Source organism: Thunnus maccoyii, unplaced genomic scaffold (genome assembly GCF_910596095.1).
Source record: "Thunnus maccoyii unplaced genomic scaffold, fThuMac1.1, whole genome shotgun sequence".
NCBI lineage: Eukaryota > Metazoa > Chordata > Actinopteri > Scombriformes > Scombridae > Thunnus > Thunnus maccoyii.
The window spans coordinates 1,108,023-1,132,966 of NW_024757900.1; the positions used below are offsets into that span (position 1 = coordinate 1,108,023).

General features: G+C 42.9%; 4 protein-coding genes across 5 annotated transcripts; all 4 read right to left on the bottom strand.

The window, feature by feature from the left end:
• Positions 1 to 713: 713 nt before the first annotated feature.
• On the bottom strand, positions 714 to 4,739 carry LOC121893566. Its single transcript, XM_042405567.1, has one exon. The coding sequence runs from the start codon at positions 4,737 to 4,739 to the stop codon at positions 714 to 716; it is 4,026 nt and encodes a 1,341-aa protein (XP_042261501.1).
• Positions 4,740 to 5,061: 322 nt separating this feature from the next.
• Positions 5,062 to 6,402, bottom strand: LOC121893570. The gene has a single exon (XM_042405573.1). It carries the CDS (start codon positions 6,209 to 6,211, stop codon positions 5,063 to 5,065), a length of 1,149 nt encoding a protein of 382 aa, XP_042261507.1. The 5' UTR covers positions 6,212 to 6,402; the 3' UTR covers position 5,062.
• LOC121893568 lies at positions 6,402 to 7,704 on the bottom strand. Its single transcript, XM_042405571.1, has one exon. The coding sequence runs from the start codon at positions 7,632 to 7,634 to the stop codon at positions 6,408 to 6,410; it is 1,227 nt and encodes a 408-aa protein (XP_042261505.1). The 5' UTR covers positions 7,635 to 7,704; the 3' UTR covers positions 6,402 to 6,407.
• On the bottom strand, positions 7,609 to 12,775 carry LOC121893567. 2 transcript variants are annotated; one of them, XM_042405568.1, is made up of 11 exons: positions 12,619 to 12,775; positions 10,517 to 11,002; positions 10,320 to 10,423; positions 9,960 to 10,232; positions 9,756 to 9,849; positions 9,572 to 9,639; positions 9,247 to 9,462; positions 9,009 to 9,143; positions 8,857 to 8,919; positions 8,668 to 8,736; positions 7,609 to 8,578 (listed from the first exon to the last, which is right to left on the bottom strand). In XM_042405568.1, exons 2-11 carry the CDS (start codon positions 10,617 to 10,619, stop codon positions 7,679 to 7,681), a joined length of 2,025 nt encoding a protein of 674 aa, XP_042261502.1. In that variant the 5' UTR covers positions 10,620 to 11,002; positions 12,619 to 12,775; the 3' UTR covers positions 7,609 to 7,678. The 2 variants fall into 2 exon arrangements, with proteins under 2 accessions (XP_042261502.1, XP_042261503.1); XM_042405569.1 differs by lacking the exon at positions 12,619 to 12,775 and having other exon boundaries at positions 7,610 to 8,578; positions 10,517 to 10,619; positions 10,752 to 11,666.
• Between the last annotated feature and the right edge of the window lie 12,169 nt (positions 12,776 to 24,944).

Sequence of the window (24,944 nt, forward strand, 5' to 3'; positions counted from 1 at the left end):
CAGTTCCTTGTAAGATACATTTGTTCAATTGTTATTGACCTTTTCATTTTCAAATCACATAATAAAACTGTTGCATATTAACACACTAGGAATAAAGGTATCATGAATTGAAACATGCAAAAATATATATATTAACAGTTGTAAGACAGACCAACAGTTATCATGTGGCAAACAGAGACTAAGACATCTTCACAAACACCAGCTACAAAGTGCTTCATAGTCAAAGACATAAGTACAAAGTGCTTCACAGGCAAAATAAGTTAATAATAAATAAATCTAAAATCTCCATTTCATGATTATTTTAACATAATACTCACAATACATAATAATCCAAAATCTATCCACAATACTACACAATCTATAATGTGTACACACGATTGACCAGTTGGAGTAAGACAGACTCTACAGTAAATAAGACAGCAACCATAATGACAGCCAGTCACGCACCATGAACAACACACAAGTCAGTGTGTTCCTAAAACCCTACAGATAAGCACAACAACATGAATACGATAACACTTACGCTGGGACACTGCGATGTAGCACATTACCTCAGACAAAGTAACTTATTCCTGCTCTAAATTGAAATCTACATCAAAAATTGGCTACATACCCTCAAACTCATCAAACATAATCAAACTATCTATGTCATCTAACTGCCCCTGATTATCTTTAACACCAAAACTACACAGAATACCTTCATGATCACTGAATTACGCTGGCATCACTGCACATTCCACATTATACTGTGTTGTTTTAACATATACATGATCAATCAATGTCCCCTTCTCTGTAGTTTCTTGTGTTACATGCTGCTTAAATCCTTTTAAGCTCAGGAATGTACAAATTGATGAGTCTTGTAAAATGTTTTCATTAAAGTCTCCCATTAGCACAATTGTTTTACTGATTGGATTTAACCAGTCAAGTAACTTCTCCACATTGTGTTTAAATAGAGATCTTGGATAAGATGGTGGACGATAAAGTACTGCCATCAATATGTTTAAATTGATACACAGGCATACCAAACACTCCAGATTTAAGTCTGGTACCTGCAGAATCTGACAGTCCAAATTGTCTAAACAGTACAAACCAACTCCACCATGTTGTAGATTTTGCAGCTCTGTCAATTTGGGGTTATTGCTGCTGTAACACAAACTTCGAGGACGACTGTGGAAAGTGTACCCACACATTTGCACACTGTTTAATGAGGTTTGTGCAGTGAGCCACGTTTCTGTGACAGCAATACAGTGAGGCTGCAAATGCTGTGTGCAGGACACCAAATCTGAAAGGTGGCGATTTAAACTCTGAACGTTCATTAAATACACAGAGAAACTTTGTGCATTTATTGAAGGCTTAGGTTGTTCAATTAAAAATGGAGGCATGCTATCCATGGCCTCCTTTATGGTGTCCTTGCAGTAAATGGCCTTCTCTGTAAAATCCCTGATGATCAGTCCAGACAAAGCCCTAACACGACTCAGAGCTACATACGCCTGCCCAGGTGCAAACACCTTCTTCAAAGATACAACAGCTTCATCTACAGTTAAGCCCTGAACTTTGTGTACAGTACACGCCCACGCTAATTTCAGAGGAAACTGTAAACGCACACAACCCCGTTTAGTGGCCTTCTCCTTCTCTGGTTCAATAGCAGTAGAATTCCTGCATTCTACTGCTGAATGGGCATGTGTCTTCCTCCTCTGTAAGCCAATTTTATCATCATCAAAGGTAACATAAATTTTTAGAGGAAATGTTTTATCTTTACCAAAATCCATGTCAGTGACAGTGCCACATGCTCCATTCACCAGACCGTCTTCAACATCCACGTTCTTACATAACATAACACGCGCATTCTTGGCCAAATACAACGTTTGTTCTAAACATGTGTCCAAAGCATTATTTTGGGTACCACGTTCCAATTTCCCTGTTTTCTTGTTTGTTATGAAATCTTTAGCCTCAATTTTGATGTAATCAGGACACATGGCAAACAACTTATTGAAATTGTGTTCATTTACTTGCATATTTGTTGGGAAAATATGCAAGGCCGAGCTGTCTTCCCCTGTCTCACGTGATTTCAGCATCTCAACGTCGCTCTCTAACATGGGGGTTTTTTTGGAACGCACTCGCAACCTGTTCAATAACTCTGCAAATGAGCTATCCTTCTGCCTAACTATTGTTTTCAGCTCCACTACACTGAAATGGCACCACAAGCCCACACCAACCTGACTGTTATGCAGGGGCTTCCCTTTAACAGGAGGCAACTGATAAAAATCACCAACAGCTATCACACTAACATTACCAAATGGGGAAAAGTCACCAGTGTGCTTAAGCTGCCTCAACCTGCCATGAACATAGGTCAACAGATTGTGATCAACCATACTTATTTCATCAATGATTAAAATTTGGAGTTGACTAAATTTTGCTCTTAAAGAGTTTAGTTTATCTTCACCCAAAGGGGTATAAGGTAAACTAGAGTGTGTGCCAATACTGAGTGTGTGATGGATTGTAGCTGCGTTTAAAGAGTATGCAGCTATGCCTGTTGAAGCAGTTAACAAAACACAAATATCGTCTGGTTGATGACAAAGTGTTGACAACAGCCTCCCTGCCGTATACTGAATAGCTCTAATTAAGTGACTTTTCCCCGTCCCTGCGCCACCTGTCACAAAGACATGCATAGGCTCTGGGTTTTTACCCATCACCTTCTGCAAACACCACTGTCTGACCTTATTAAAAACAGCCATCTGTGTCTCATTCAGAGACCTAACCAAAGCTAACCCCTCACTTCTAGGCATAATTTTCCTGGGTCTCTCTATATGTGCTAATTGTTTGTTATCAACAGCCAAGTCTGGAACATTTTCCATTGCTTCTATTAACTGTTCATCCCTTTTCTCACCTTCCTGTTGCTGTCTCATGTCCTCTACACATTCAAGGCGTTCCACTTCCTGTTCAGGACACAGCTCCCCCCAAACGTCTTCATCAACTCCGTTTTGCTCGACAATTTCCTGAGCTCTTTCCAAATCAGGACAATCTACTTCAAACTTTGCCCTGTTCTCGTCAACCACGGTCTTAACCAAATGCACAGAACCATCACTTAATGTCACCTCGCCACCTTTATAGAACTGACTAAACATTTCAAAGCCTTCAGGTTTTAGGTCTGAGTCAGCTCTATAGGGAAGGAACAATTGCATCAGACTCTGAAAATGGTCCTCCTCACGTTTCTCTAAATCAAAACGCATATAACGAACAACTGCGAACTGAGAGCGTGTTCTCATCAAGATGAAGCCTAAACCACTTTTCAGTTCAATCATGTCATTAGACTTCTCGTTCTTGGAGAGAACACGATACTCAGACGCAAATGTAGCCATGCACATGTTATCAAAGACATCATTGTCAGGCCTGTTCCTATACCTGTCCACTATGCCAGGCATCCACATGTCCTCTGTCTTAAGCTCAGTACAAACTGTTCTCTGTTTCAAAACACTGAGGGGTAAACTCATCTTCACTATGTTGTTCCCAGTTGGCACAAACACAACCTTTCTGGAACACTCCTTCAGATGCATGTTGGTTAGCCTATACACCGCCTCCTGAGCACAGACGTCCCTATTGTGTAAATATACACTGCCTAGCTTTTTTAATGCTTCTTTAGCAGAGAGATTTCCTTGTTTTGTTGCTTCTTTTTGGGCGTTACTCAATAATAGGCCAATTTCTCTCTCTGCTTTAGTAATATAAGATATGATATAGATGACGACTGCATAGGCGTCGGTGACAAAGCTAATGTCCAAATTTGCATTCCAGCACTTCAACAACTGCTTACTATACTGGTTTACCCAAACTTCGTTCACCCCTCTCCTATAAACCACCGTGCTCTTTTTTTCCAATCTTCGATAAGCCTCTTCAAAGATGCCCTGATTGATGCCTAGAGTCTGAAACAAATCCTCTACACTGACAAAACTCACTTCTTCCTGAGCTTTCTTAACAGCTGTCTTAACATTTTGCAAAATATACTGTGCCCTCTCTTTTGGCATCAAATCATCATCACAACACTTACAGACTGGATGGTTCCTTGATCCAGGATCATTCATGGTCTCCTTCACCTTATGATCACATTTGCAGTCTTTTGTCTCTATTTTACAAACAAACGTCCTAGATGAAACAGGTTTTGGGAAATTAAACCGACATGTTGTTTTCTTTTTCCTGCATGATTTAGAATGTCGTTTCGAGTGTGATTGAACTGATGACACAATGTCCAATAATGTATCATCATCTGAGGGTAACTCGCATGTAACATATTTATCTATGAACTCAACGACCTCCTCATCTGTGTTTTTATCAATTTGGGGAGCACCCTCAATCCAAAACAGACAGTGTACATGAGGAGAACCGCGCTGCTGAAATTCTACCCTATAAAAGTGATCAATGATTTTGCCAATTGGTTGGGAAGGAGACATGAGAACCTCGTTCAAAAAACAATGCCATCTGTAGTCAAACATCCTCGCAGCTGTGACCGGGTTACGACGCAACAACTCACACCTGTCTGCCCACTCCAAATCCTCTACAGTCTGTGTCCTGCCTTCCTGTTTTAGAATAGTGGTCAAAAGATTCTGCCAGCGCAGATCCGCAGAGGAAAACGAGCAAAACCATGTCGGGATCCCCAACTGACGTACGCATGCTAAAGATGTCTTTCTGAACTGACTGCCAAAAAGCTGGAGTTCCTCTAATTGGCTTAAGAAACCTATAACCCTCATCGCACTTTAACAACTTCTTCAGAGACTCCTCGTCCATCAACATTTCTGGACTAATCCTTTGCGACTTCTGTCCACCTTTACCCTTGCGCAACGCAACAGAAACACTCGATGACACACGATCTATCTCTGACATGTATTGGGCAAAGAAAATGTATTCTACATTACGTGCAAAACGACCATCCGCATGCATAATCCTGTTATTAAAGTAACGAGACAGAGTTAGGCGATATGAGCGGCTGTCATGGAAAGTCTTACTACCAAGAGGAAACAACACAGGGAAACATTTAGCCTCATTCGTGTGGTCAGAAAGCACCCTAACCGGACTATTCCCCCTCTGCAGGCGCAATGTTTACAATGTCATCAAAATACTGGTCTAATGCTTCCCGACCAATATCTATAGGCATAAGACAAGTGTCCTGAAACATGCAGTGCTGCTGTCTGTCATGTAACAATTCATCCTGTATTATCTCTGATGTTTCCTCCACACCATCAACTACAGCCTGTTCTGTGACCTCACCACCTGCCTGAGCTGTCACCTCACCACTTCTAACAACCAGATCTTCCTGACATGATGCTACCTTTTCTACAACAGCTTCATCCTCACTACCTGGCTGATCCTCCTCATTCTCCCCATCTTTTTGCCTACAAAACTCGTTTACCCACTCTTCGTTAAACTCAATATCATTGTAATAAATATTAGTTCTCTTTAAATACTCTAGCGCCTGTCTTACACGTGAAGTATCTACAAACTGATACTCGTAATGTCCTTTAAACGTCAATTTGCGCTTTAATTTCACCTGTAGCAGAGACCCTTCCATGCTACAACGTGGCAACACATTAGTCGTCTGCACTATGTTGGCTGGAACACATGTAACCGGACCATGTACTCCGTTCTGTCCTCCTTTAGGCAATGCCAACATTTTCATGAATGGAATGTGCAGAGCTATCAGGTGTTGTTCTAAACTATTCAGACATGCCAGTTCAGGTGGAATTGGATCAAGCATCAATGTATTAACCCAACATTCAGCTGGTATCTGACCTTTACTTATCTTATTGTGACAGGTATAACAAATCCAAAGCTGACCTCTGGATGAAACTAACTGACAGGGCACAACGCAGTCATCTGAACATCTATGCAGAAACTTCTCACTAATGCACATTTCTGCAATACCAGCTGTTGCTGAACTTCTACTATACATTTCCCTATCACAAGTCAGCAATTGAGATCTAAACATCAACCGGTGACAAACACAACACACAAAATGTGGCCCATCTCTGACTTTCTCTAAAAACTGATGCATAACAAAACCAAAATCTCCTGACTTCTCTGTCTTCTGCTTCCTACTAAACCCAACACTGGCAATAACTTGCTGCTTAAACGTAGAATTATCATGATACCTTCTTCTCCTTTCTTCTCTACTCCTTTCTTTAACCTTCTCTCTATGCGTGATGCTGTCTCTATAGTTCACCATACTATTTACTTTACTCTTAGCTTTAACAGTCTCTCTATGCTGGTCATTGTCTCTATATTTTAGAAAACTTTGGGCTTTAATACTCTCCCTATGCTGTAAGTTGTCTCTATATTTCAGAATACTCCTGGCTTTAACACTGTCCTTATGCTGGAGGTTGTCTCTATATTTCAGAATACTCTTGCCTTTTACATTCTCTCTATGCTGCAGGCTGACTATATTTCACCATACTGTTTAATTTACTCTTGGCTTTAACACTCTCCCTATGTGGTATATTGTCGTGATAGTTTGATACACTCCATAATTTCGCCCTTTCCCTAAAAAGCACATTTTCATAATACATCTTTCTACTCCGTAACTGACGTTTCTCCCTTATCAACATGCTCAATTTCTCCTGTGTAGTTTTCTTCTGGTTCATATACTTTGACCTCAAAGACTTACTACTTGATTTTACCTCAGTAGCATCCTCTACAACATCAGCACTATCAACACTTTTATCAGACACTACACATTCTAACGTACATCCTACTGCGGCCTTGTCACCGTCTACAATATCCTTCATTCTTGACCTAATGCCGTAACCTGTCACTTCATTAAGTTTACAGTAACCGTAACAAGTCTGTAGTCCTGGCTTGCAAACACAAACAACATTCTCAAAATGCTTGCCCATAATGTTCTCTAAATAAATGCACTCTGCAGACAAAAGGTCATTGTCGCTGCTGTACTTCAGCCAACGTCCACCATAGAATGTACACACACTAACTCCTAACCAATCTGCAGTAACCTGTATTTCCACCTCTGTGGCCCAAGTGTTAACAGTTCTCATCCTCGACTGATGAATGTACTCTAACACAGAGGAATACTCACTCCTCAAAATACTATGGTATTTACCTGCATTCCTCTCCAGCTCTTTACACACTGCCAGTCTAATCTTACGATGGTGCTTCTGTGAACCACTCACAGCCTGAGAGATGGCTCTGAAGAAGCAGTTACCATCAGCCACGATCTTCTCATTCCTACATGGGACACCTGTCAACCCAACTTCTTTGGACACTGGACCAGTGACCTTCACATAGTCAACATTTAATTTTGTACACAAAACCTGACAAACATCTACACCAAGAGGACAGAAGACCAGCTCGTCATTCCTTACAGCACTAATAAATTCTACATCTGAGTTAATTTCAATAACATCAAACCTCTTTGATTTCTTCGACATGCCGGTGTGAGCAGAAATCTTGCGCTTTCTGACATAAGTACTTGTTGGTTCTTCCTCTGAACCGCTACTAACCTCAATGGCTAAAGTTTGGGCAGAATTGTTAGCCACTGATAGACTCGCATCTACGCTGACACACTCAGACACGCCTGCAAAATCCTCATTTCTCATGCGCTCAGTAACAGACTCTGGACTTGGCACTGTACTCATTTTGATCCCACAACTCTCCACAGAAATACCAGACGGTACTGGATTTACACCTCCATTAACAATAACACCACACAGTTCGTACAACTTCTGACTTGAACTGACACTGTCCGCCAAACAACAAATGTAGTGGTGCAGGTCATCAAGACATGCAAAACCACACTTGTACCATTGCAGTGTAACAAGCCAATGTTACTGCGTGAGTGACTGTCGACCACAGCGAAGTGTCCATTCTCACAGATGATGGCAGATGTGTTACCACACAGTGTCAGAAGACATGCGCTGTACTGACTGAAAATCCTATTCAGTCCATTACGTAGACTGATAAACACACCAAAATCAACTAGTTCACCTTCAGTCACACCAACTTCACCAAACACCACATCGCCAAAAGTAAAGTTACGCACCTGTCCATCAATTTCTAACTGCTGTGGCAAATCTGGAACAGACAAAAGACCTGACTGATGCATAAAGATGCTATGGTCACGCAAACTGCTGTACAACTCATCACCTACAACCAATGCGCGATCCAGATCATGCTTCTCCCACAAGAACACACTCCTCGCCATATGTTTGGCTAAGCTGACCAAAGCTATAGCCATACACTGCAATCCTCCGTATATAAACCGCGCATCTCCTTGGTGAAATGACCCCCTAACAACCTTTACAAACATAATTCCTCTGCTACTCTTAGACACCATTTCCACAACATTGCTGTTGGAACCTAACTGAGCTGTATTAACATCAGAAACAGAAAAACAAGGAGAAAAACTAGACTTAGCTTTGCTGATCTTCTGTGGCATACGTGCTCCCTCCTCAACAGTGGACTGCATCGCCATGGCAGGGCAAGCTGCAGCAACCTCCTCCTCCCCCACCACCTCTGGCACCACACCAGCAGACAACAGCAGTGCAGACCCCTCCAAGAACTCCTGGGCTGCCGCCTCCACCTGAAAAATGTAAAGACAAAGTTTTACTAAGAAAGGAAATAGGTCAGTCTGTCATCAATAACAAGTCACATTATTAAACAAAGACAAACCTGCTGCACTGCTGGGCTGGGCCTGGGGGCAGACTCGATCACACGTGCAGGTGAAGGTGTTGCCAACACCTGTAAAGAAAAGGAAAGGACAAAAAGTCAATCAAACAATGCACTCATTACACTTTCATATTACAAAGATATACCAAAAACAGCATTGAAGAAAAAAAAAACAAAAACCACCACACCAACCTGCCGCTTTCCTCCTCTGCTCCTCGTGGCAACACCTCTCGGCTGACGCTTCACAGGGGAAGCCTAAAGAAAAAAAAAACAGGACTTTAAAACAGCTGCCTCCATGTTGAGCTCTTGGCAGTATATACACATATAATTTGTAGGAAAGTTACCTGGCCAGCTGCTGGAGCAGCAATGCAGTCAGAGGCCGAAGAAGGCGAAACCTTCTCCATGGCATCCAACATGGCACCGCTGAACCACACAGGGTTGGACGGGATGGCAGACTGTCGCACCGTAGGTGTTCCAGCCTTAAAAATACAAAGAGCAAAGGAGAATTGCTTAGATGTTCCTCAACCAAACAGAACTGTGAAAAAATGTCCAGCCACACAATGACTTAGCACAACACACTACCTTGCACTCCCGTCCAACAACTGTCCACTCCCAGGGATCGCTGTGACGAGGCACGGGGACGTGTCCCGTCACAACCAGCCTGGGGGAAACCCTGGTACGCGGTGACGTCCGGGGAGACACCGGAGGCTCAGGTGGAGGGGGTACCAGCTGGCGGACCGCGGCATCCCACAGCAGCTCCACCATGACCGGCATGCCATCGGTGTCGCTGAGGTGCACCTGAAAAACCGTCAAACAGCAGACTTTAATCACATGTGTTTATATGACATATAGTAAAACAAAACACTTCCATGTTACATATCACAACAACAAAGTATGCTGTACTTACACTGTCGTGGCACCACAGCTCCAACCGATGCAGAGGGGGGTGCTCTGCCACAGACACATATGAGAGACCTGCCAGAGAAGTGAAACATGATTAATTCTTCTAATCTTTCATCCTGTATTAACCATTTGTGTTAAATTTTTACAGTATATTAATTACAACTGCAGATGACCAAAGCTTTACATACCCATGCGTGCTGTGACACGGTGGTACTCCTGACGCAGCAGGTCCTGCAGGCCCGGATCAGTGTTGATGCGTGGAGGGAAGTCCAGCACAAACACCTACAGACAAAAAAGTAAATTACAATTATGTCCTTAAAATTAGCATGTGCTTAACAGATGTGCCACTGAAGGACCAAGAAATAATGACAGTAACTTTTAACTATACACACCTTGGGCCAGAGGTTGCAGACAGTGGTCAGGAGAGCACCAAAGTCCAACGCTGCCTCACCAATGGTCCTGCTGGCAGTGAGGTTGTTGCTCGGGGCACACACACAGACCGCGTCCGGGGTCCACGGGAGGGAAGCATGCATCACCTCTGTCCTCAGGTCAGCTGCCGCTCCACCTGGAACAGAGAGAAAAGAAAAAGACAGAGATCCCTGTGGCATACTTACAAATCCGTCCACGATGGCACGCAGGTGAGAGTCCCCAACGACGAACACCATCTGCAACAGAGACAGTGCGTTAGAACAAAGACACCAACCATGACTCCATACACTCATCACTGTCTTCTAAATAACAAAGACAAATACCTGCTGGTCCGAACGCTGTGCTGGAGTGACGAACTTGATGGGACGGTGGGTCAGCTCCGAAGTTCGCCATCTCCGCACACGATGACGGTAACCAGTACCGCGCCCTGTTAGAATGTTGATCATGGTAAAGAATGTCAACCCATGCCTAACAATTCGATACATTTTATTGAAACACTTCAAAAAGGCATTATACATACGAGCAACAAACTCGGGGATGGGTGGCCCGGGGGTCCATGACTGCCGCTCCGCAATCCTCCGCTTGGCCGCCTGAGCACGACGGTGGGACTTCGCACGGGGCATCTGCAATGAAAAATTACTTTTTCTTAAACCTTAACACAGAAAGCATTGCAGCCTGTGCCAATGACACTCACCAGGCAGAGGTCACCAAACAGTTTTACTTTAGAATTCACACACAAAATTGATTCAACTTACCTTGGCAGTGAGATGGGCAACTTTTATTTAAAAAAAACTGTGTGTGAGTGTGAGCGTGTGAGTGTATGTAGTTCTGTGTGTGTGTAATCTGTAAATGTGTGACAATTATCAATAGGTTATGTGTGTCTTTATAAATTAAATAACTATATGTATAAATGTTGTAGATCAGAGAATCACAGATAGTGAAAATATCGCTTGTGACAGCTGACAAACCAGCAGAGCACCAGATCACACAGGCAAGACTTGGATATCTGTAAATATAAGAATAAACATCGTTTTATTTAAGCCATGCTGTTATGTAGAAAAATTATAAAATAATGTGTTGAAAAAAGGATAAAATATTGAACATCCACATACATAGCTCCATATCTTTATACAATGTTTTAATAATGCATTTATTCCCACAAACATGATCAACAAATTATATTGCAACGCACTCTTTCAGTCACAACCTCACACAGAAGCTAGTTGGTAGCAGGCTACCAAAGCCAACCTTTAGCCTCTATAATGCTACTATAAGATTTAGAATAACATGTTCATGCTATATCAATGTGTTCAGTTCACTAAAATTAACTACAACTTGTGGTCTCTTATAAACAGTCTTATTAAGAATTAATTGTAATTAAATATCCATCAAACAGTCTGATTACGATTTTAGGCCTGTTTATGCCAGCCAACATTGGCATTCTCACTAATAACAACAGGGTGTAAATGCACCGTGCTAAACAAGCTACCGCCATGGTCTGCCCCACCCCCTCGTCCAAATACGGTCACTTCCGACTCCAACAATCCAAAGTGGCAACGGCCAAACCAAGATGGCGACTGCCAAAGCGCAACTCGAAGCTTCACAATGACACTTCCAACGGCCAACATGGCCGCAGCCAAGCCGTACTACTGGCGTTCTGTCTGTACACGGCTTTACAGATAATTCGAATGATCACAAATTATGATAATCCATAAAAAAAACCATCAATACACTGCTTTTTGTTTTTTATCGAATTATTTTACCATCAGCCACATGTCTAAAGACTACATTTTATCAGAGGAAACACAGCTGTGTGTGAAATTTTGCCCGCGCCTGCATCCACACTCACCACACAGAGTCACAAACGTGGCAACGGCCAAATCCAAGATGGCGATTGCCAAAACGCTACACTCGAGGCTTCACAAAAGTAGTTCCAACGGCCACAATGGCCGCAGCCGCGCCGTACTACTAACGTTTGGTCTGTATACGACTTTAGCATACAATTCACATGGTCACAGATTATGTAATCCATGAAAATCCATCAATAAATCTTTTTAACATCTCACATTATCTACACTGCTTTTTGTTTTTTTATGGAATAATTTAAGCAAATTATTCCACAAAGACTACATTTTATTAGAGGAAACAAAGCTGTGTGTAAAGTTTTGCCCGCGCCTGCATCCACCCTCACCACACAGAGTCACAAACGTGGCAACGGCCAAATCCAAGATGGCGATTGCCAAAACGCTACACTCGAGGCTTCACAAAAGCAGTTCCAACGGCCACAATGGCCGCAGCCGCGCCGTACTACTAACGTTTGGTCTGTATACGACTTTAGCATACAATTCACATGGCTACAGATTATGTAATCCATGAAAATCCATCAATAAATCTTTTTAACATCTCACATTAGTACACTGCTTTGTTTTTTAAGGAATAATTTAAGCATTAACCACGTGTCTAAACACTGCATTTTCTCAGAGAAAAGTACGCTGTGTGTAAAATTTCGCCCTCGCCTCAACCAACCACACCACACCACACCACACCAGGTCAACAAACAACAGTCACATTACAAATTTACTGTAGAGTAGTCAATACCACAGAGAAGACAACAGTTCTTACCTCGACGGCGTGACCAAGTGTGACCTGTACCACTCAAGCCGGCTGTTTTATGAGCTTGTGCGACACGTCATCAAACCATCACCACGCCCACACACATTACTAGCGCAATCAGTGCAACAACCACGTACATAAAATGTCGTCTTCTCGGACTTTCTGGAGGTTGACTCACATATGTACCTAAAATTAGATGTGTGCAACGTGAAAAAATTACTCGTACACTGTGCGACTACTAATTGCAACCATAAAAGTATATGAATTCTAAACGGATTTAAGTTGAAACACCGGCACAAAAAGTGGCGACGCTTGTAAGGTCAGCGGAGCGTTAACTGCAGCATGACCGACACAAGCACAAAAAGTTAGCCTCTGCTAGCCTCTCAGCTAACCCCGGCTCTCTGTTTAGATCCAAACGGAGCACCGAGTCCCGATTTGTTATTTAGGTTAAAACGGAGAACAGGCTGCAGCGGAGCGTTAATTGCAGCATGACCGAAAGAAGCACAACCAGTTAGCCTCTGCTAGCCTCTCAGCTAACCCCGGCTCTCTGTTTAGATCCAAACGGAGCACCGAGTCCCGATCTGTTATCTGTTAAAGCGGAGAGAATCAGCGGGTCTGTCGGCCAGCTGAGTGAAGTGAACCTGCGGAAAAAACACCGTGACCATCACGGTAAAACAGTCCGCAGAGAATTACTGTGTTCAGCTGCACAGATAGGAAATCCCTCGGCTGACAGGATGTACCACTCTGTAAGGAAAAATATTTTACCCTCCCCTTTTTGGTTGGCAAGAACGGTTGGCAACCAGCATATTAAGTGCATTACTGCCACCCTCTACCTGAGTTTTTCCCTCATATCAGCTATAGTCTCTCTTGATCATTAGTACAATCTGTGATCACATGTGTAATAGTCTCCTCAGCCAAGTTAGAAAAAATATGTGCATGTATGAACAACAGCATTTGGAGAAGATGACAGTCAAAAAGTAATCCTGTTAAATAATCATGATCTCAATATTGACCAAAAATGATTGTGTTTATAGTTTTTCCCACAACTGAGCACCCCTAAAAACATAAATTTTGATTTACATACACACACACCAGACACACACACAGAGTTTAAATATGTATGTGATCAATTGTAAATATGTTATAATGAATTGTTTTCTTTAAGAAACTCTTACTTGAACATTTTTCAGTGTGCTCCTGAAGTTACATGTATGCTCCTAATTTCTGTCATTTAGGAGCACATGTGCTCCTTGAAAAAAAGTAAGGATTGAACACTGCTGTCAGATATGTAAAAGCACTAAGTAACTGGAGTGTGGTGCAGTCCAAGGGCTTCTGTCACAGGCAGTAGATGTTTACTTTACCCATCCCCCCCCTCCCATTCTCTCTCTCTCCCTCACAGCTGCAGAGAGGATATTAGTGTACTCTACTTGTGAAATATCCTCATAAATCCCATAACTTTGGCCAAATCCTACATAAAAATATCATTTTTTTGTAGGAATTTTCGTCGCGAATCCATTGATACAGGTTTGAAAGTGGTGGGACTTATAGTTTAGACGCCAGATGCCCCAGTTTGGCACAAAGTCCATGCCCAGAATTTGCCTCCCCATTGGTTTACATTGTAAGGTGTAATGTCGCACTCCAACTTTCAGGGCTTACTAAATCTAAACCGTTCGAGTTATTACAAAGTTTTTAATAACTTTTGCTCAACACAGTGTGATAAGTCATGTATTCAAGTTTGAAGCCGATACCATTAACGCCCTAGGAGGAGATAGCGTTTATTCAAGGTCCAAAATTGGCAAAAATTCATATTTTGAAATTGACATTGCGGACTTCCTGTTGGATTTAGGTCAGGGGTGTCAGCGTATGATTTGTAGGTCTTGATGAGACGAATAATTGAGTTTTGGTTCGATCTCTCTACGACATTCCTACGAGCCGTGGCAGCCGTTTTAGATACATAGGTGGCGCTAGAGAGCACATTTTGGCACTTTGGGTGTTAATTTTTACATTATATCAAATTTTTCACCATTCCTGAAGTGCGTTCCAAATTTGGTGAGTTTTTGAGCATGTTTAGGGGGTCAAATTTAGAGTTAAAGTGGCGTATAAATAAAGAATAATAAGAAAGGAACAAACACACGAAAAACAATAGGGTCTTCGCCCTTTGGGCTCAGGCCCTAATTAAAGCTGCAAGCAGCGTTGGACGGGCCTTCGCGCCCTTGCGCACGTCAAGCCGCGGCGCAGTCAGTTGAGCTTGTGGGAACCAAGAAAACGTTTGGAGATGATCAGTGTGAGAGTCTTTTTACACACAATACTAACCAGTGTCTCTCTGTGAGCCCACCCCTCTGTTCACAGACAATTATGAATTATGAAATCAAAATATTGTTAACCTTAATCAATAATTCAGGTACCAACTGTAGGATCTGCGAAGAACACAGTTAATTATTTGCTATAATTATCAATTATCAATAATAATTAATTATAACAATTAACAGAATTATTAATATGAACTAACAGATACGAAGCACCACCCCGAAACCGGGACCAATAACCGAGCAAGGTAGTCTCATAAATGGGAGTTCACCTAGAATGTTAATATCTGAGAGATAATCATTCAAGGGTGAACAAAGAGGGGTTGAATTCGAGCTCTGACTCCTTCAATCAGCCACTTTTCACAATATGTTACCAATAATGACTAAAGACCTTCTCTTTAAAGATATAACAGTGTTTATTAAACTTAGCAAAATTAACAAAGTTAACAAATGCTTCATTCAATAAATAGCTATTCTAAAATCTAATTCTACCAAACAAAACACAAACAGCTTTGCACAGGGTTGGACACTTGCAGGTTGGACACTTTTGTCCGACGTTATCTGACCATCAGATGTGCAAAACGATGTCGGTGCGTGTATCTGTGCGCACGTGAGTATGGTGTTAGTCACAAGAGAGGGAGGAGGGAAAGCGATCGTGAGAGAGAGAGAAGCGGTTCTTTTTCCACAGAGAGCGCACGTATGGACGGCAGTCTGTAACGCACGTTGTCTGGTTTAAGATCGACAATCAGTTTACTTTCTCACTCACGGCAGCACAAACACAGTAGTCCCGAGCGGGACAAACACAAAATAGTCTAGCGTGGTGAACACAACTAACAGGCAGCAAACAGGCAGCAGCGGAGCGTTAACTGCAGCATGACCAAAAGAAGCACAACCAGTTCGCCTCTGCTAGCCTCTCAGCTAACCCCGGCTCTCTGTTTAGATCCAAACGGAGCACCGAGTCCCGATTTGTTATTTAGGTTAAAGCGGAGAACAGGCAGCAGCGGAGCGTTAATTGCAGCATGACCGAAAGAAGCACAACCAGTTAGCCTCTGCTAGCCTCTCAGCTAACCCCGGCTCTCTGTTTAGATCCAAACGGAGCACCGAGTCCCGAATTGCTATTTAGGTTAAAGCGGAGAGAATCAGCGGGTCTGTCGGCCAGCTGAGTGAAGTGAAACCTGCGGAAAAAACACCGTGACCATCAAGGTAAAACAGGTCGGCGAAAACACGGCAGCTGGCTCTGAGTGGAGTGGCGGAGAGAACAGCAGAGACGACTCGGCGAAGACGCGCAGGGCAGAGCCGGTCCACGTTATCCCGAAGTAACTTCATTTCCTCTTTCTCGGGGGAATTTGAGGACGCTGGTTGCAGCAGCGGTCTCTCTCGGATCCAGGAATGTGTTCGGGTGAACACGGGCAAAGTCTCGTCTCGTCCGACGAGGGGAGTCTCCGTTGGGGGGAAAACATGTCCGTGGGGTAGTCAAGCTAACTCACAGGGGAACAGAAGTTACCCCTAGCTCAGTGACATCGAAAAGACATGTATTTTGGGCGTGCTCGCTTATAAAGGGATGGTGATGTCATGGCTGCGTCCTCAGGACGCTCCGCTGTGCAGGAGCGTCTCCGCCAATGAGGGACCAATGTGGACTGCTCCCTGCTTTGGTGTGAAAATCGCAAAGCATCCTTGGAAATGGAGTTTGCTCCACCCTCATGGCAGGTCCATTACAGTTTTAATACGGAGCTCCGGAACTCCAGCCTTCCTGAGTTTTTCCCTCATATCGGCTATAGTTTTTCTTAATCATTACTACAATATATGATTACATATGTAATAGTCTCCTCAGCCCAGTTAGAAAAAATATGTGCATGTATGAACAGCAATTGGAGAAGATGACAGTCAAAAAGTAATCATGTTAAATAATCATGATCTCAATATTGAACAAAAATGATTGTGATTATAATTTTTGCCATAATCAAGCACCCCTAAAAACAGCAAATTGTGATTTACATACACACACACACACACACACACACACACACACACACAGTTTAAATATGTATGTGATCAATTGTAAATATGTATGTAATGAATTGTTTTCTTTAAGAAACTCTTACTTGAACATTTTTCAGTGTGCTCCTAAAGTTATATGTATGCTCCTAATTTCTGTCATTTAGGAGCACATGTGCTCCTTGAAAAAAAGTAAGGATTGAACACTGCTGTCAGATATGTAAAAGCACTAAGTAACTGGAGTGTGGTGCAGTCCAAGGGCTTCTGTCACAGGCAGTAGATGTTTACTTTACCCATCCCCCCCCTCCCATTCTCTCTCTCTCCCTCACAGTTGGAAGGAAAGATTTCAAAGTGATCTTCTTGTGAAATATCCTCATAAATCCCATAACTTTGGCCAAATCCTACATAAAAATATCATTTTTTTGTAGGAATTTTCGTCGCGAATCCATTGATACAGGTTTGAAAGTGGTGGGACTTATAGTTTAGACGCCAGATGCCCCAGTTTGGCACAAAGTCCATGCCCAGAATTTGCCTCCCCATTGGTTTACATTATAAGGTGTAATGTCGCACTCCAACTTTCAGGGCTTACTAAATCTAAACCGTTCGAGTTATTACAAAGTTTTTAATAACTTTTGCTCAACACAGTGTGATAAGTCATGTATTCAAGTTTGAAGCCGATACCATTAACGCCCTAGGAGGAGATAGCGTTTATTCAAGGTCCAAAATTGGCAAAAAATCGTATTTTGAAATTGACATTGCGGATTTCCTGTTGGATTTAGGTCAGGGGTGTCAGCGTATGATTTGTAGGTCTTGATGAGACGAATAATTGGGTTTTGGTTCGATCTCTCTACGACATTCCTATGGGCCGTGGCGGCCGTTTTAGATACATAGGTGGCGCTCTCGAGCACATTTTGGCACTTTGGGGTTTAATTTTTACATTTTATCAAATTTTTCACCATTCCTGATGTGCGTGCCAAATTTGGTGAGTTTTTGAGCATGTTTAGGGGGTCAAATTTAGAGTTAAAGTGGCGTAACAAGAAAGAAAGAATAATAAAGAAACAAACGCACGAAAAACAATAGGGTCTTCGCCCTTTGGGCTCAGGCCCTAATAAAGAAACAAACGCACGAAAAACAATAGGGTCTTCGCCCTTTGGGCTCAGGCCCTAATTAAAGCTGCAAGCAGCGATGATCGGGCCCTCGCGCCCTGTCGTACGTGGGGCAGGGCGCAGTCGAAATGCTCGAGTCACAGTCATGAAGATTTCTCCAGATCCAGGCTATTTTCAGACAGTTTAAGGAGGAGATAAACTTCATTCCTTGTCCACTATTTTACTTGCTGCTGAGGTTCCTTTCCTGAAATATGTCATAGGGGGCGCTATGGAGCCAGTTTGCATCACTGATTGAATATCGTAATGTAGACGTGCTCAGGCCTGGACTATTATCAAACCTGCAAAGTTTCAGGCAGATACGACCATGTACACTAAAGTTACAGCAATTTCCTCTGAAATGGCGAAACATCAAAACTCAACGCCACGCTACGCCCATACGCTTCAATATAAACTAAATCTTTTGATAACTTTTGATCATACACTAGTCTAGATGACACACACTGATTTTGAAGTCCTTACGATGAATTCTGTAGGAGGAGTTCGTTGAAATACAAGGTATGCGAAATGGCCAAAAAAAGGCGAAAATTGACCAGTTTTTCCAAGATGGCCGACTTCCTGTTGGACTTACGATATGGCTCCAAGAGGCTTTTTTGTGCGTCATATGGCTTGTGAATTTCATTTCATATGGCTTGTGAATTTCATTTCTCTTCGTTGATCTGGTGGGCGGGGCTTCAATTTTGAAATTTTCAAGGGGGCGCTGTTGAGCCATTTTGCCACACCCATTCAAATGAACCACATAGAATTTTAACTAATGTCACTCCAGACAGGTGTGTCAAGTTTCGTGACTGTAGAAGCATCCCTTGTCCCTGAAAAACAGTATCGTATTTCATGGCGAAGGATTTGTCGCCATGGTAACAACGTTTGGTTTTGGGTCATGACCTGCCACATGTAGCATCACCAAGGTCTTATTTATTAGCTGACTTAATTTAAGGTGCATCAGCCAAATTTCCTATGAGTAATTAGACAAAGTATGATGCATGTTACTTCCTGTTGCCAGTAGGTGGCGATACGACTTTCGCAAAATATGAGACTGCACATATGTTCAGACCCGGACTCCTAACAAGCATATGAAATTTGAAAAAGATCAGAGCACGTGGAGTCAAGTTATAAGGCTTTGAAATTTCATGGCGAGACATCGAAATTCGCCGCGTCGCCACGGCAACACCTTTCTCTGAAAACTCACCAACTTCAGGATATACAAAGTCCAATGTCTTGAGGCTATTCTGAGTAAATTTGAGGTGGATCCGATCACCGTGCTCCCTACAGGGCGTCAAAGTGTAAAACATGTTACTTCCTGTTGCCAGTAGGTGGCGCTATGACTCAGATCCAGTATTGACACATGGATGTGTTCAGGGCGTGACTCATATCAAGCACAAAAGGTTTGGCTCTTTTAGGATCATTTATGCCGGAGTTATGGCCGTTTCAATTTTCATGGCGAAGGATCGAAATTCACCCCCCAGCCACGCCCCCTTGGCAATGACGAAAACTCACCGTTTTGATAACTTTTAATCTCTTATGTCTGTAGATTATAAAGACCGAATTTCAAGCAGCTGAGGTCAAATCTCTAGGAGGAGTTCGTTAAAGTATGCGGACTGGAAATGACCAAATTGGTGTCAAAATCGCAACTTTGACACAAAATGGCCGACTTCCTGTTGGCGTTAGGGTATGTGTCCAAGAGACTTTTTGGTGCGTCTGGTCATGATACATATGCGTACCGAATTTCGTTCTCCTACGACAATCTGTATCGAGGGGCTCAATTTTCCTAATTTTCTAGGGGGCGCTATCGAGCCATTTTGCCCCGCCTTTTTGCGAGACGCATAAAATATCAAATTTTTCACCACTTCTGATGTATGTGCAAAGTTTAACAACTTTTCGTGCATGTTTAGGCCCTCAAAAATGCGTTTGTTTCGGAAGAATAATAATAATTAAAGCTGCAAGCAGCGTTGAACGGGCCTTCGCGCCCTTGCGCACAGCGGGCCGCGGCGCAGTCAGTTGAGCTTGTGGGAACCAAGAAAGCGTTTGGAGATGATCAGTGTGAGAGTCTTTTTACACACAATACTAACCAGTGTCTCTCTGTGAGCCCACCCCTCCGTTCACAGACAATTATGAATTATGACATCAAAATATTGTTAACCTTAATCAGTAATTCAGGTACCAACTGTAGGAATCTGCGAAGAACACAGTTAATTATTTGCTATAATTATCAATTATCAATAATAATTAATTATAACAATTAACAGAATTATTAATATGAACTAACAGATACGAAGCACCACCCCGAAACCGGGACCAATAACCGAGCAAGGTAGTCTCATAAATGGGAGTTCACCTAGAATGTTCATATCTGAGAGATAATCAGTCAAGGGTGAACAAAGAAGGGTTGAATTCGAGCTCTGACTCCTTCAATCAGCCACTTTTCACAATATGTTACCAATAATGACTAAAGAACTTCTCTTTAAAGATATAACAGTGTTTATGAAACTTAGCAAAATTAACAAAGTTAACAAATGCTTCATTCAATAAATAGCTATTCTAAAATCTAATTCTACCAAACAAAACACAAACAGCTTTGCACAGGGTTGGACACTTGCAGGTTGGACACTTTTGTCCGACGTTATCTGACCATCAGATGTGCAAAACGATGTCGGTGCGTGTATCTGTGCGCGCGTGAGTATGGTGTTAGTCACAAGAGAGGGAGGAGGGAGAGCGATCGTGAGAGAGAGAGAAGCGGTTCTTTTTCCACAGAGAGCGCACGTATGGACGGCAGTCTGTAACGCACGTTGTCTGGTTTAAGATCGACAAACACTTTACTTTCTCACTCACGGCAGCACAAACACAGTAGTCCCGAGCGGGACAAACACAAAATAGTCTAGCGTGGTGAACACAACTAACAGGCAGCAAACAGGCAGCAGCGGAGCGTTAACTGCAGCATGACCGAAAGAAGCACAACCAGTTCGCCTCTGCTAGCCTCTCAGCTAACCCCGGCTCTCTGTTTAGATCCAAACGGAGCACCGAGTCCCGATTTGTTATTTAGGTTAAAGCGGAGAACAGGCAGCAGCGGAGCGTTAATTGCAGCATGACCGAAAGAAGCACAACCAGTTAGTCTCTGCTAGCCTCTCAGCTAACCCCGGCTCTCTGTTTAGATCCAAACGGAGCACCGAGTCCCGAATTGCTATTTAGGTTAAAGCGGAGAGAATCAGCGGGTCTGTCGGCCAGCTGAGTGAAGTGAAACCTGCGGAAAAAACACCGTGACCATCAAGGTAAAACAGGTCGGCGAAAACACGGCAGCTGGTTCTGAGTGGAGTGGCGGAGAGAACAGCAGAGATGACTCGGCGAAGACGCGCAGGGCAGAGCCGGTCCACGTTATCCCGAAGTAACTTCATTTCCTCTTTCTCGGGGGAATTTGAGGACGCTGGTTGCAGCAGCGGTCTCTCTCGGGTCCAGGAATGTGTTCGGGTGAACACGGGCAAAGTCTCGTCTCGTCCGACGAGGGGAGTCTTCGATGAGGGGAAAACATGTTCGTGGGGTAGTCAAGCTAACTCACAGGGGAACAGGAGTTACCCCTAGCTCAGTGACATGGGAAAGACGTGTAGTTTGGGCGTGCTCGCTTATAAAGGGGTGGTGATGTCATGGCTGCGTCCTCAGGACGCTCCGCTGTGCAGGAGCGTCTCCGCCAATGAGGGACCGATGTTGACTGCTCCCTGCTGAAGTGTGAAAATCGCAAAGCATCCTTGGAAATGGAGTTTGCTCCACCCTCATGGCAGGTCCATTACAGTTTTAATACGGAGCTCCGGAACTCCAGCCTTCCTGAGTTTTTCCCTCATATAGGCTATAGTTTTTCTTAATCATTACTACAATATATGATTACATATGTAATAGTCTCCTCAGCCAAGTTAGAAAAAATATGTGCATGTATGAACAACAGCAATTGGAGAAGATGACAGTCAAAAAGTAATCATGTTAAATAATCATGATCTCAATATTGAACAAAAATGATTGTGATTATAATTTTTGCCATAATCAAGCACCCCTAAAAACAGCAAATTGTGATTTACATACACACACACACACACACACACACACACACACACACACACACACACACACACACAGAGTTTAAATATGTATGTGATCAATTGTAAATATGTATGTAATGAATTGTTTTCTTAAAGAAACTCTTACTTGAACATTTTTCAGTGTGCTCCTAAAGTTATATGTATGCTCCTAATTTCTGTCGTTTAGGAGCACATGTACTCCTTGAAAAAAAGTAAGGATTGAACACTGCTGTCAGATATGTAGAAGCATTAAGTAAGTGGAGTGTGGTGCAGTCCAAGGGCTTCTGTTACAGGCAGTAGATGTTTACTTTACCCATCCCCCCCCTCCCATTCTCTCTCTCTCCCTCACAGTTGAAAGGAAAGATTTCAAAGTGATCTTCTTGTGAAAAATCCTCATAAATCCCATAACTTTGGCCAAATCCTACATAAAAATATCATTTTTTTGTAGGAATTTTCGTCGCGAATCCATTGATACAGGTTTGAAAGTGGTGGGACTTATAGTTTAGACGCCAGATGCCCCAGTTTGGCACAAAGGCCATGCCCAGAATTTGCCTCCCCATTGGTTTACATTGTAAGGTGTAATGTCGCACTCCAACTTTCAGGGCTTACTAAATCTAAACCGTTCGAGTTATTACAAAGTTTTTAATAACTTTTGCTCAAGACAGTGTGATAAGTCATGTATTAAAGTTTGAGGCCGATACCATTAACGCCCTAGGAGGAGATAGCGTTTATTCAAGGTCCAAAATTGGCAAAAAATCATACTTTGAAATGGACATTGCAGATTTCCTGTTGGATTTAGGTCAGGGGTGTCAGCATATGATTTGTAGGTCTTGATGAGACGAATAATTGAGTTTTGGTTCGATCTCTCTACGACATTCCTACGGGCCGTGGCGGCCGTTTTAGATACATAGGTGGCGCTAGAGAGCACATTTTGGCACTTTGGGGTTTAATTTTTACATTTTATCAAATTTTTCACCATTCCTGATGTGCGTGCCAAATTTGGTGAGTTTTTGAGCATGTTTAGGGGGTCAAATTTAGAGTTAAAGTGGCGTAATAATAAAGAAAGAAACAAACACACGAAAAACAATAGGGTCTTCGCCCTTTGGGCTCAGGCCCTAATAATAAAGAAACAAACGCACGAAAAACAATAGGGTCTTCGCCCTTTGGGCTCAGGCCCTAATAATAGAGAAGAATTCCTTGAATTACAATAGGGCTTTGCACCGGTAGGTGCTCGGGCCCTAATAATAAAAATAATAATAATTAAAGCTGCAAGCAGCGATGATCGGGCCCTCGCGTCCTTGCGTATGTCGGGGCGCAGCGCTGGTGAAGGGCTTCTGTCACGGGCATGTTGATGTCCCCAGACATGGGCTGTTTTCAGACAGTGCAAGGGGAGATAAACGTCACTTCCTCATTCACTTATTCTGCCTGCTGCTGGATCTGCTGCATTGAAATGTCGTAGGGGGCGCTATGGAGCCAATTTGCATCACTGACTGAATATTATCATGTTGACATGTTCAGGCCTGGACTGTTCTCAAATGTCAAGTTTCAGGCAGATCCGACCATGTACACTAGAGTTATAGCAACTTCCTCTGTCATGGCGAAACATCAAAACTCAACGCCACGCCACGGCCACACGCTTCAATGATAACTAAATCTTTTGATAACTTTTGATCACATACTACTGTAGATGACACACACTGATTTTGAAGTCGTTACCATGAATTCTGTAGGAGGAGTTCGTTAAAATACAAGGTATGCCAAATGGTCAAAAAAACGCGAAAAATGACCACTTTTATCAAGATGGCCGACTTCCTGTAGGACTTACAATATGGCTCCAAGAGGCTTTTTTGTGCGTCTTGACATGATACATAAGCCTCCCGAATTTCATTTTCCTAGGTTAACCTGGAAGGCGGGGCTACCATTTTGAAATTGTCAAGGGGGCGCTGTTGAGCCATATTGTCACGTCTATGCAAATGACCTATCCAGGATTTTAACTGGTGTCACTCCAGACATGTGTGCCAAGTTTTGTGACTGTAAACCCATCCCTTGTCCCTAAAATACAGCATCGTATTTCATGGCGAAGGATGTGTCGCCATGGCAACGGCATTTGGTCATGGGTCATGACCTGCCCAATGTAGCATCACCAAGGTCTTACATCTTAGCTGAGTCAATTTCAGGTGCATCGGCCAAATTTCCTAGGAGTAATACAACAAAGAACGACGCATGATACTTCCTGTTGCCAGTAGGTGGCGCTATGACTCTCACTAAATATGGGCCTGAAAATGTATTCAGACCGGGACTCTTAACAAGAATATGTAATTTGGAAAAGTTCAGACCATGTGGAGTCAAGTTATAAGGCTTTGAAATTTCATGGCGAGACATCGAAATTCGCCGCGTCGTCATGGCAACACCTTTCGACGAAAAGTCACCAACTTCATAATATACCATCTCCAAGGTCTTTAGGCTATTCTGAGTAAATTTGAGGTGGATCCCATCACCGTGCCACCCACAGAGCGTCAAAGTGTAAAACATGTAACTTCCTGTTGCCAGTAGGTGGCGCTATGACTTACATCCAATATTGACACATGGATGTGTTCAGGACAGGACTCTTTCCAAGCACAAAAGGTTTGGGTCTCTTAGGATCGTGCATGCCGGAGTTATGGCCGTTTGAATTTTCACGGCGAAGGATCGAAATTCGCCGCCCGACCACACCCCCTCGGCAATGTCGAAAACTCACCGTTTTGATAACTTTTCATCTCCCAGGTCTGTAGATGATACTGACCGAATTTCAAGTTGCTCAGGTCAAATCCCTA

What these genes read in the sequence shown, in the direction of transcription:
- LOC121893567 (XM_042405568.1), bottom strand. Translation starts at nt 10,619, where the DNA reads ATGCCCCGTGCGAAGTCCCACCGTCGTGCTCAGGCGGCCAAGCGGAGG. An exon ending in TCTGCAACCTCTGGCCCAAG is followed by an intron (nt 9,850 to 9,959) that starts GTGTGTATAGTT and finishes TTTTGTCTGTAG; the next exon opens with GTGTTTGTGCTGGACTTCCC. An exon ending in AGCTGTGGTGCCACGACAGT is followed by an intron (nt 9,463 to 9,571) that starts GTAAGTACAGCA and finishes ACGGTTTTTCAG; the next exon opens with GTGCACCTCAGCGACACCGA.
- LOC121893568 (XM_042405571.1), bottom strand. Translation starts at nt 7,634, where the DNA reads ATGAGTACAGTGCCAAGTCCAGAGTCTGTTACTGAGCGCATGAGAAAT.
- LOC121893570 (XM_042405573.1), bottom strand. Translation starts at nt 6,211, where the DNA reads ATGGTGAACTATAGAGACAGCATCACGCATAGAGAGAAGGTTAAAGAA.
- LOC121893566 (XM_042405567.1), bottom strand. Translation starts at nt 4,739, where the DNA reads ATGAGGGTTATAGGTTTCTTAAGCCAATTAGAGGAACTCCAGCTTTTT.